At 41.6% G+C, this 10170-nt stretch overlaps 2 protein-coding genes across 3 annotated transcripts in view; one reads left to right on the top strand and one right to left on the bottom strand.

Annotated features, from left to right (window-relative positions):
* Positions 1-85: 85 nt before the first annotated feature.
* On the bottom strand, positions 86-4861 carry lrit1a (leucine-rich repeat, immunoglobulin-like and transmembrane domains 1a). The gene is made up of 4 exons (XM_005913999.2): positions 4535-4861; positions 3646-4106; positions 2461-2766; positions 86-2166 (listed from the first exon to the last, which is right to left on the bottom strand). The coding sequence occupies exons 1-4, from the start codon at positions 4654-4656 to the stop codon at positions 1100-1102; spliced, it is 1956 nt and encodes a 651-aa protein (XP_005914061.1). The 5' UTR covers positions 4657-4861; the 3' UTR covers positions 86-1099.
* A 2393-nt stretch (positions 4862-7254) lies between these two features.
* rgra (retinal G protein coupled receptor a) overlaps positions 7255-10170 on the top strand; it is a 9512-nt gene continuing 6596 nt past the window's right edge. For both annotated transcript variants that reach the window (XM_014336793.2, XM_005913998.3), the window contains exons 1-5: positions 7255-7497; positions 7792-7948; positions 8309-8430; positions 8955-9108; positions 9205-9322. In XM_014336793.2, coding sequence (XP_014192279.1) covers positions 7419-7497; positions 7792-7948; positions 8309-8430; positions 8955-9108; positions 9205-9322 — 630 coding nt within the window. In that variant the 5' untranslated portion in view covers positions 7255-7418. The remainder of the gene's footprint in view (positions 7498-7791; positions 7949-8308; positions 8431-8954; positions 9109-9204; positions 9323-10170) is intronic.

The raw sequence follows: 10170 nt of genomic DNA, 5'->3' as shown, positions 1-10170 counted from the left end.
AGTATCTCAGAACCAAAGTATGGAGACTGATTATTATTGTGAGTTGAAGTAGAGTTATAAGAACACACAATATCACTCAAGTACATGCAGTATAAAAGTTTATTTAACTATATTCAAATAGGTAAGTATCATTGGAACGAACAGATCCACTTTTAATGGGGTAATGATGCCTCTAGGTGGCACAAAATAGTCACATGGAAAGATTTTAAGTATGTGCCTCATTGGGGGAATATAAATGATTTAACATTTCTTTTTTGCACCATCTCCACCCTATTTACATTGTGTCATAGTTCAGTCCTTCAGTACTTCTCTCCAGCTCCAGCTTCTCTCCATTCACCAGAGAAATGAACCATGCCTATGTGTATATCTTCTCTCAGAACATATGACAGATATATACAGAGGCACAGAATTAACTGCATATGTATATGTGTACATAATCTGATAAAGTATTTACAAATCATACACATACATATATGATATAAACAATGGATTGTCTACCATTGACTTCCCTTTAAATTAAATTGGATTGGAGAGGTTTCTTCGCTGGGCTGTGCACGTGAGGTGGAATAAAACTTTACAGTGTTTGCTATGCTCTTTCACTTCATGCATCATGTTTTCTTCTTACAGGCTTAGTGATAAAAAACATTCTTTTAGACATAAAAGCATGAGTGTGCTTGCAGTTTAATATTAATGGATGAATATGTGTGTAACAGTCCAGTGAGTTTCACTACATCTGCAAGAAACATGAAATTTTCCAGATCTACGCAGTTTCCCAAATTCTTTAAACTGATATTTCCATTATTGTGCAGCGTGCAAAAGTCCGTTGATAGAAGTTGGCTCTCTGTGGCGGTGGAGTTGGTGGCATTATCCAGCGAGGAGGGATGGGAGGGGGTGTATGGGAGCGCGTTAGAGGGGGACTGACGTCAGGATGCTGCTGAGGGGAAGAATATGGGTAATGCTGGGGATACGGATGTGGGTTGAGATGGGGATGAGGGTGCCGGTGGGCATGTGAACGAGTTTTGGGGTTTGGACTGTGACGTGAGTGTGGGTGAGTGCGGGGAAGATGACGTGGAGCAGGAGCCGGAGCTGGAGCATGACGTCAGCAGAAGTACTCATTAGGTTGTCCCTCTATTTTAGCTGTGGCCTCGGAGTCCAGGCTGGAGCGGGCTGACAGCAGCCGGTTAGACTCCTCGGGATTCAATCTGTTCAAATACTCACCCTCGAGCCCTTTGGCCTTTGTGCCGGGTGAGAGTGTTTCAAATGTAACATATGAATCTTGGATGTCTTTTGATTTCTTTCCCCAGTACTTCTGAATGCGTCTCTTCAGCGCCCCGCAGCATACAATAACAGTGAGCGGGACTGCAATGATACAGGCCACTGTGATCACAATAACATTAATCAGCTTCTGGGTACCAGTAGCACTAGCTGCTTCATCAGTGGAGAATATGACACACTGCTCCTTCTTGGGGATCAGACCCTTCACACACACACAAGCAATGTACTTGGTCCTGGGCACCAAACCATCAATGGTTACACGGTTCTGCCCAGCTCCAACATTGATCTTTCTCATGTCCCTCTCTCCAAACACTGCATAGAGCACACTAAATGCTGTTGTGTTTTTGGCTTTAGGGGCTCTCCAGTTTAGAGAAATTGTATTGTCTGTGTCCCCTACAACTTTTACTGAGCGGACCACTCTGTCCGGGTCCTGCTGTAACGATGAGGCGTTAGCTGCCAAGTTACTTAGATTAGTCTTTTCCAGGTCCAGCAATGCATCTGAGTTGGGGGAGGTGGCAGGCCCTGGGGTGGCTCCTTCAGTCAGGCTGTAACTGGATAGTCCAGGATCAGGCCCAACACCAGGCAGGAGGCCAGGATCCAGGGCCGGCAAAGATGAAGGAGCAGAGGTTGGAGCCACATATCTGGCCACCAGTTTCTCCTGGTAGGCAGCTTTGCCCATTTGGTTTGGTTTTTTGATTTTGGGCTTCTTGTCATTGTTGGTTTGGTTCCCCTCTGGTTTTGGCGAGTTGGAGACAACGAGGGAAATGACAGCCTCTGCATTCCCTGCATAGTTAGTGGCCTTGCAGATGAATTTCCCTGAATCACGGTAGGACACTGCTGGTACACTGAGGATTGACCAGGTGATTCCTTCCTTTGAGGTTTCCTGCTGGACTGTAGTGGCAGAGATGGAATAACACAGTTATAAAATAACAACAGAAGAACGATTTTAAAAAAATAAAGTAATTTGACACCCGAGACGTCCCCTTTGACAAATGTGAAAAGAGACAACAAGCTGGTGATTACACAATGTTGCATTGATGATCAGTGTTGCGTAACTCACTGTGTTGGCAATAGATGTCACTCAGACTTACTAACTCCACTCGTGGCTCTCTATTTAATTAACAGCAGCAATACAGAGCACACAAAATCATCTTATCTCATCTATCCAAATAGCTGCTGACTCACCTGTTCCATTGAGGGCTCGTCCATCTGCCCTGCGCCATGTCAAGTCTGGGATGGGGACGCCAATGGTCCCACACCGGAGCAGCACATTGTTTCCAACAGCACTCCTTACTCGTGCCACAGCTGTGTGGATACGTGGAAGCTGACAGCGGCGAAGCTCTGCGTCGCTGAACAGGACCCCCGACACGCTCTCCGGAGCTGAACATCGAAGTCTCGTGTCGATGAAAGCCACTGAAAGAGTCGGAGACTTCTGGAACTGGACCAGGTCATAGAGCCGGCAGTCACACACCCAGGGGTTGTCATGGAGACCTAAGGGCAAGGGTACAAGTGAGGCTACAGGAGGAAGACAAGAGTCCAGCTGTGGATGAAGTGATAGACCAGCCTACAGATGGTTGGTGTGGATGTAGGGATGTTAATCCTGTAAGAGGATTAATATTTAATTCATAAACTACATCATGGCCATGACTATGGCAATGATTGTGATGATGACGATAATGATGATGATGATGATGATGATGATGATGATGATGATGATGATGATGATGGTGAAAATTGACTAGAGATCAAGATCAAACTTTGCTGTCATTTCACACTCCCTACAAGAAGATTATAAGAAGACTCGTTGTTGATCACAACACCTCCACCAACAGAGTGCATAGAGTTGTGTGTATTTTTATATATATACAATTTGAACTGTGTTTTTCTTTTTTCTTTTCTTTAATAAAATGTAACTTAAATCCACCCATTATAAGAGATAATGTTTTAAACAAAAGCATCTTAAATCTGCTATGTTACACTCTAAAAGCATGTAATAGATGTCAATATACAGCCTGTTAATATTAGTTATTAAATATGGAATCTAAAGATGAAATATCAAATATTATAAGAGCTTCAGAAATTATTATTGAAATTGTTACCTTCATTGTTACCTTAAAGACAAAATGTTACTTTTTTCCAATGTTACTTTTTATACAATATGTTTTTACTCACCAGAAACAGCTGTTGTTGTCAAATTATACATTGCTTATGTAAGCTTAAGATGCTTTTTTTTAAAAAAAAAATTTAAAAAAAGTTGCTTTGCAAAAAGTTAGCACACTTTCATTAAGCTCAGAAGAAAACAATGCACCTAAAATGCACTTTAAAGGATTTAAAGGGAGACTTGATGTCAGGATGAGCACTGCCTCTCACCGAGTATCATCTTAGAGCTGTCTGGCCCTTGTGCAGGCTTTGCAGCCAGCCAATTGGACAGCACTTCTGCAGGTAGGGTCACCAGACTGTTGCTGGACAGATCCAAGTAGGTGAGGTTCTTGATGTAAGTGGTGGCCTCCGCGGGCAGGGAAGTGAGCTGGTTGTTGTGCAAATCGAGAAGTCTGAGGCTGGGCATATCCATGAGAGATTCCCAAGGAAAGGCGGTAAGGGCATTCCCGTCCAGCCGAAGTTCTTCCAGGTTATAAAGCCCCCGGAAACTGTCCGGGTTCAAGGCGGACAGCGTGTTAAAAGACATCCACAAGAATTCCAAACTGGAGAGGTAGTTGAAGGCTTCGCTGGGTATCCGCTGGATGGATGTCTTCTCAATCCGCAGCTTGGAGGTGTCAACAGGAAACCCGACAGGCACGAGAGATATATCGGGATCATTGCAAATCACGCTCCTAAAAGTCGGAAAATATTTGTGTTAACTTCACAAATTGCATTTGTGCATAGTTTACGAATCACTAAAACTTTAAACTAAATCGACAATTAATGACAACAAATGTGTATTCAAAAGTTCACAAGCAGCAAAAGTTATGTGGATAATGATTTAAAAAAAACTTATTCCCCGTCCTACCAAAACACAAAAAAACATAGATGAAAGCCTGAAAGTGCCTTTGAAAGATAATCCTGCATTAAATAAAATTGGAGCGGCATGCACTCCCTGAATTATCTGTTGTACACGTGTTCACCTCTGTGCAAACATCTGTCCTCATATGATGACAAAATGCATCACTGTGCAAAAAAACAAATAAAACAAAACAAAGAAACAAACACACAAAAAATACCACACAAGATACATTCATTTCACTTTGGGCATCCAACTTACCTCGCCTTTGATCCATCACTCAGGTTGTGGTAAAAGCAGCTGCACTGCGAAGGGCAGGCGCTCACTGGGGAAAAAAGTTGACCCGTGGCCACGTAGAGCCCCAGCAGCAGGACGAGGAACATTTTGGCCAACTTTTATGCATACGCAATTTGCCTACATGCGCCCACTTTGCGCCCACTGAAGTCAATCAGACTATTTTTTTTCTCTTTCATTTACAGGAATGTCATCCGTACGGCGCTGTCCCACCGCTTCGCTGCCCCATAGTGATCAGACTACTATGAGTCCCGAGATAAAAAAGGATAGACAAGGATTAGCGAAAAGGCTGGATGCGTATTGCATCCCGGAATCGGATAGGCTGCGCAGAGACGTCCCTATTTATTACCACAGAAAAACACTTCCGAAATGGTCATAATCCACTGTGATGTTTGCTTTTTTTTCTTTGCCTCAAATGTAGCATGTTTATTTGAGCCCTGCCGTGACTGTTAATCTGGGAGTGGAGTGGACCGTGTTTTGCCACAAGGTGGCCCCTATATACCCTATTGCTCCTACGTCGGGACCTGTGCGCAGGGAAAGTCTTCATTCAAAGTTTTATTATTTATGCATCTTTTTCACCTGGAGAATTAAAATTAGCACAAAGATCTTTTATTGCTTCTATTTACAAGCGAATTGAAGCAATAACGGGGGTTTTCAAATGCATGTTTAGGTAAATAAATTCCTACAAATTCGCATCAGAATATATCACTTCCCTCACATCAGTGATATCATCAATGTAGCTACTTTTATATATATATATAAACTAACTATCAACATGGATCCAAGTAGTATCAACATATTTGACATAATAAAAGAATAGAAGAAAAATACTGTGTTTCCAAGGAAGTTTGAGTGAAAGAGACTCCTCCTGGCCTTTAGATTTCACCTCAGTGACCTATTTGGACTCATTCCCACACTAGTAGGTAAATACCTCCAATTGTTTTCCATTGTAGGTAAATACTACACATTGGTTGGCACCTGCCCTGCATTCCCTAAGCTTTCATCACACTGGAAACTAAGCATGACAAGTCTTTAGAGTGTTTGGCAACCATCCTTTTCAAATTTAATCCACATTTTATGTCATAGCCAGGTCAGAGCAGTTAGATTTTAAAGGTTTGATAGAGCAACAAACCCTATAGATTGAAAATAGATAGACAAAGAGTGTGTGCATAAGATCAAATAAAAAATAATTTTTCATTATGGGACACACAAAATACATAAATACACTCTAAATGGATGCACACAAATCAGGGCAAAAGCATATGGGTGAAAATTTAGAGTATTTGTGAATCCATCCATGACTATAGTGTTTTTCTTTGTTCATTGTCCTCTGAGACCTTTTGAATTAAAATCTCTTCAATTCGCAGGTTACATATGGTTTAAGAATTGCAGAAGTCTGTTCTGTGGCTGTGAAAGTTGTTAAGCAACCAGAGCGATCACGTTCCCCTGTGCTGAAAGGAGAAATATTCCATATTGTATGGCAGGCAAGTAATCTCATTTCCAGAAGCCAGTAAAGCCGTCTTTACATGTATGAACCAGAGACATTCTTTAAGATGCAATCTCATACTTAGTGTGCAAAAAGCATTTGCTTTATTATACACTATTATCAACGTCAAAAGAAGTAGTGTATAAACACCCTCAATTGTGAAAGGATTAAAAAGGAATCTATATATCTAATACATTACATAGCTACACAGAAAGTGCCATTTGCAAATAACACCTCTTGCACATTTGGACTTCATTATGAGTTTTTTCAGTAAGTAGCACGTTTTTTTTACATTACCATCTGAATTTATCCAGATTCTTGATCCTTATGAGACTTGGCGAGATCTCTGTCCCCTCTCCCTATATTGAAACCTGAGGAATCCACAGAAGTCTAGGGACAATAGCATGATTTCATGTAATTTCCACAAATGTTGATCAATAAAGAAAAATCTGAACTTGACTGTTAGTGTTCACAAGTTTTTGTCTTGAAGCACACAAACCCACTGTGTGCTATATTGTTTGTTTGTTTTTTATGCTGGTCCAGTTTTTGTTTTTATCCTCTATCATTTTAGGCACCTTGCACAGCTGATTTAACCACTTGATGTCAGTCTGTTGATCAAAATCTTTGATTCTTTGCACACAAGAACAAAAAATTATAAACAGAGATACAGAACAGCAGCACTGGCATGGCTCCGCTGTAGAGTGCTTCCAATAAATAATTGGTTAAGATAGCTTTACTGAATTGCAACACATTGCACACACAGGCTGCAAAGTACTGGTGTGAAAACGGTAGTCTTAATCTTAATCTTAATTTTGAATAATGTGTATGAATGCAGATAATAGCAAATGCCCACAGACATTTATCACTGTGTATTTTTAGTATTATGGTTTCAGTTGTACTTTTTAGGCTTTTCAGTTTTAAGTCTAAACACTGATGCATGGGGAATGTAGGTGTGGTTCTGATTGGCAGGGGCATTGTTTTGCAAACACCTGTTGTGCCTCCATGAAGCAAACCTGTGTATATACACGGCTGTGGACTCGGTCAAACCCGAGTCTCGTCGTTTAACTTCAGCAGCCGCTGCATCCTCACCGGGACACCACAACACAAAGGCTTGTTGTGCAATTAATAGAAGGCTTTATTGTTGCGGCGCGTAAATGCGCATTAAGGGTTACGTTCCGCGTTCATTAAGACATTCCTGCGCGGATTGGGGCGACAGAGAGGCTTTACATAATAAACTGAAAGCATTCACGTGAAATGCCCCTTTAAAAGCCGGCTCTCTTCGGTCACACCGAGGGGCATCGTAAACAAGCGGAACGAGAGGAGTCTGTGACAGCTGCACTTTGGTGTGTCAAACCAGGCTTCAGGATGGTTTCTTCGTACCCTTTACCGGAGGGCTTCTCCGAGTTTGATGTGTTTTCCCTGGGATCTTGTCTGCTTGTGGAGGGTAAGTTATGTCTTGGAATTCAGCCAAATACTACGAGGACTTTGCCTGCTGTTGTTGCCATTAACCTACGCCAGGACATGTCTCCTCCCGGTCACTGACACGGACCCGTTTCTCTGTAAACTTGCAAAATAATGCTTACTTATGGTCTAAAAACAAAATAAAATAAAATAAAAATGAATGCGACGCATGTCTAGAGCGTGTTCTCTTTCGCCTGAGGTGTGAGCTATTTCGCAGTAAGCATCGCTGTGCGCGCTGATTTGCATTGTGTGCGTTTTTTGTTCCCCTTCCCCAAAGGTCTGCTGGGCTTCTTTCTAAATGCGGTCACAATGCTTGCTTTCCTCAAAGTGAGAGAACTGAGGACTCCCAGCAATTTCCTAGTATTCAGTTTAGCGATGGCTGATATTGGCATCTCCATGAACGCCACGATCGCCGCTTTCTCCAGCTTTCTGAGGTGAGTGATGTAACCACCCCTTTCATAATGGACATCGAGGTCCATCCGCATGTGGGTGGGATGAAATGTAATGAGAAAATAATGCCGGTGACAATAGGCTACTGCTGGCCACCTGTTGTGACGAATCATCTGTACAGAGCTGTATAATCGATGTAGAGTGGTCCAATTAAGGCTGTACAGTGAAGAGGGTCAGTACAGAGCATATTCAAACTGCAATCAGGAAATGAGACACGTTGCTCTCAGTGTTCACCAGTTCATGGATTAAATGTTATACTAGTGATTTGTTTATGTATTTTACTCAAATTGGTGCTTAAGGGGTTTCTTGTGTCAGTCAACTTTGAATACATCCTCTGTCTTTAGGTATTGGCCTTATGGCTCTGATGGATGCCAGACTCATGGTTTCCAGGGCTTCATGACAGCTCTTGCCAGCATCCACTTTGTAGCTGCCGTTGCCTGGGACAGATATCACCAGTACTGCACCAGTGAGTCAATATCTGGCTGATGATACCAAATGCAGTCAACTTTTCCTCTCCTATGTTGCACAAATGTGCACATAAATCAGCCAAGTACGCTGCTGTCTTTAAATTTTCTACAGACAAAATAATGAGATAATATGCAAATAAATAGCAACCTGAACAGTTGCTATAACACAGGCTGACACCTCTGTACTAAAACTGCAACCTGGAAGGCTTGAGTGTTAACAATAAGTCCTACACCTTATTTTTAAACATCATTACCAGGGTACATGGGCAAGAGGAAATGACTCAACTCAAATGTCCCTTGGTTTGAACAGTTAGTGCAGGGTTTATTACACTGTTGTTAACTCTGTTATAACTGTTGCAAACAAGCAGCTCTAGTTAAGATATTAGTTTAGCTAAGAATGCACATTTGTTTCTTAGCAGCAGTGTGACATTTAAAACAGAAACAAAATCAGTAGCCTACTTGAGTATGCATTCATTGTGTTGCTGGTGTTTAGACTAGTCATAAAGAATATTGTTCTTCCCAGGGACAAAGCTGCAGTGGAGCAGTGCCATCACTCTGGTTGTGTTTGTGTGGCTGTTCACTGCCTTCTGGTCCGCCATGCCCCTCATTGGCTGGGGAGAGTACGACTACGAGCCCCTCAGGACTTGCTGCACACTGGACTACAGCAAGGGAGACAGGTACCATATACAAACATAATTTCTGCACAGTGCTTGCAAGATAAATATATGTTATTTTCACTTTTTTTAACCTGCTGTGTGTGTCTCTGTCCATAGAAACTACGTGTCCTACTTGATTCCAATGAGCATCTTCAACATGGGTATCCAGGTTTTTGTCGTCATGTCTTCTTACCAATCCATTGCACAGAAATTCAAGAAGACAGGAAACCCCAGAGTAAGTTCAGTAAATTAAATTATGCACAAACTTTAGCAACATAAGATTAGAAGAAGATGTCTTTTGCTGGGGAAAAAGGTGTTGTAGATTGCACTGATATCCAGATTCACTTTGGAGTAGCAAGAAACGCATACAGAACAAATCCAAACAAGTTTAACTGAATTTTGGGAATTACTCCAAAATCAAAGAATCTGACATTTATAAGAACAGATGCATAAATCCTCTAAAATATGTAGTCCTTGTAAAGGCTCTCTATGCTTTGAAGTTGCCCACTGTAAGAAATCAGAGGGATTCTCCTCAACCTAGCATAAGCACAATAGCCTCATGTGGCCTTTATTCAGAGACACAAAACAGTGTGTGAATGAAGAGCATTTACGCTGGGATATATGTAGGTCATTACCACAGGGTGAAGATCAGTGGCTTTAGCTGGGAATGTGGGTACTGGTGTGCAGTGAGAAGAACAATGTTCATTAGGGGAGTTCTGGAGGGGTTGAATCAGGTGACCCGCTTTGTGTTGCATAAGCTCATTATTTACAGTCATCCGAGCTGGCTGGAGGGACACTTTGATTACAAACACAAACTGCCCAGTAGATACACCCAGTACTCCACCAGAGAATAGAGATGGCACGATACCACTTTTTCATGTCCAATACCGATATCATAAATTTGGATATCTGCTGATACCGATATGAATCTGATATAGTGTGTTTTTTAATCAATAAAACTGTTTTTTTAAATATCTTGCTGCTTTTTGTATAAGTTCATACTCAAGTTTAAAAACAAACAAACACTAAAGCTATTCTGTTATACCTGTATGCAAAAAATACACTGCACCCAAAATATTTCAT

Source organism: Haplochromis burtoni, unplaced genomic scaffold (assembly GCF_018398535.1).
Source record: "Haplochromis burtoni strain Fernald_Lab_line unplaced genomic scaffold, NCSU_Asbu1 Contig_7, whole genome shotgun sequence".
In the NCBI taxonomy this organism is placed as follows: Eukaryota; Metazoa; Chordata; class Actinopteri; order Cichliformes; family Cichlidae; genus Haplochromis; species Haplochromis burtoni.
This window is presented reverse-complemented; position numbering and strand designations above follow the sequence as displayed.

Bases quoted from the DNA above. Each gene is read 5' to 3' on its own strand.
- lrit1a (XM_005913999.2), bottom strand. From the start codon at position 4,656: ATGTTCCTCGTCCTGCTGCTGGGGCTCTACGTGGCCACGGGTCAACTT. The intron at 4,107-4,534 runs GTAAGTTGGATG...TCCGACTTTTAG, and splicing joins AGTGATGGATCAAAGGCGAG to GAGCGTGATTTGCAATGATC. The intron at 2,767-3,645 runs GTGAGAGGCAGT...CCTTGCCCTTAG, and splicing joins CAGCTCTAAGATGATACTCG to GTCTCCATGACAACCCCTGG.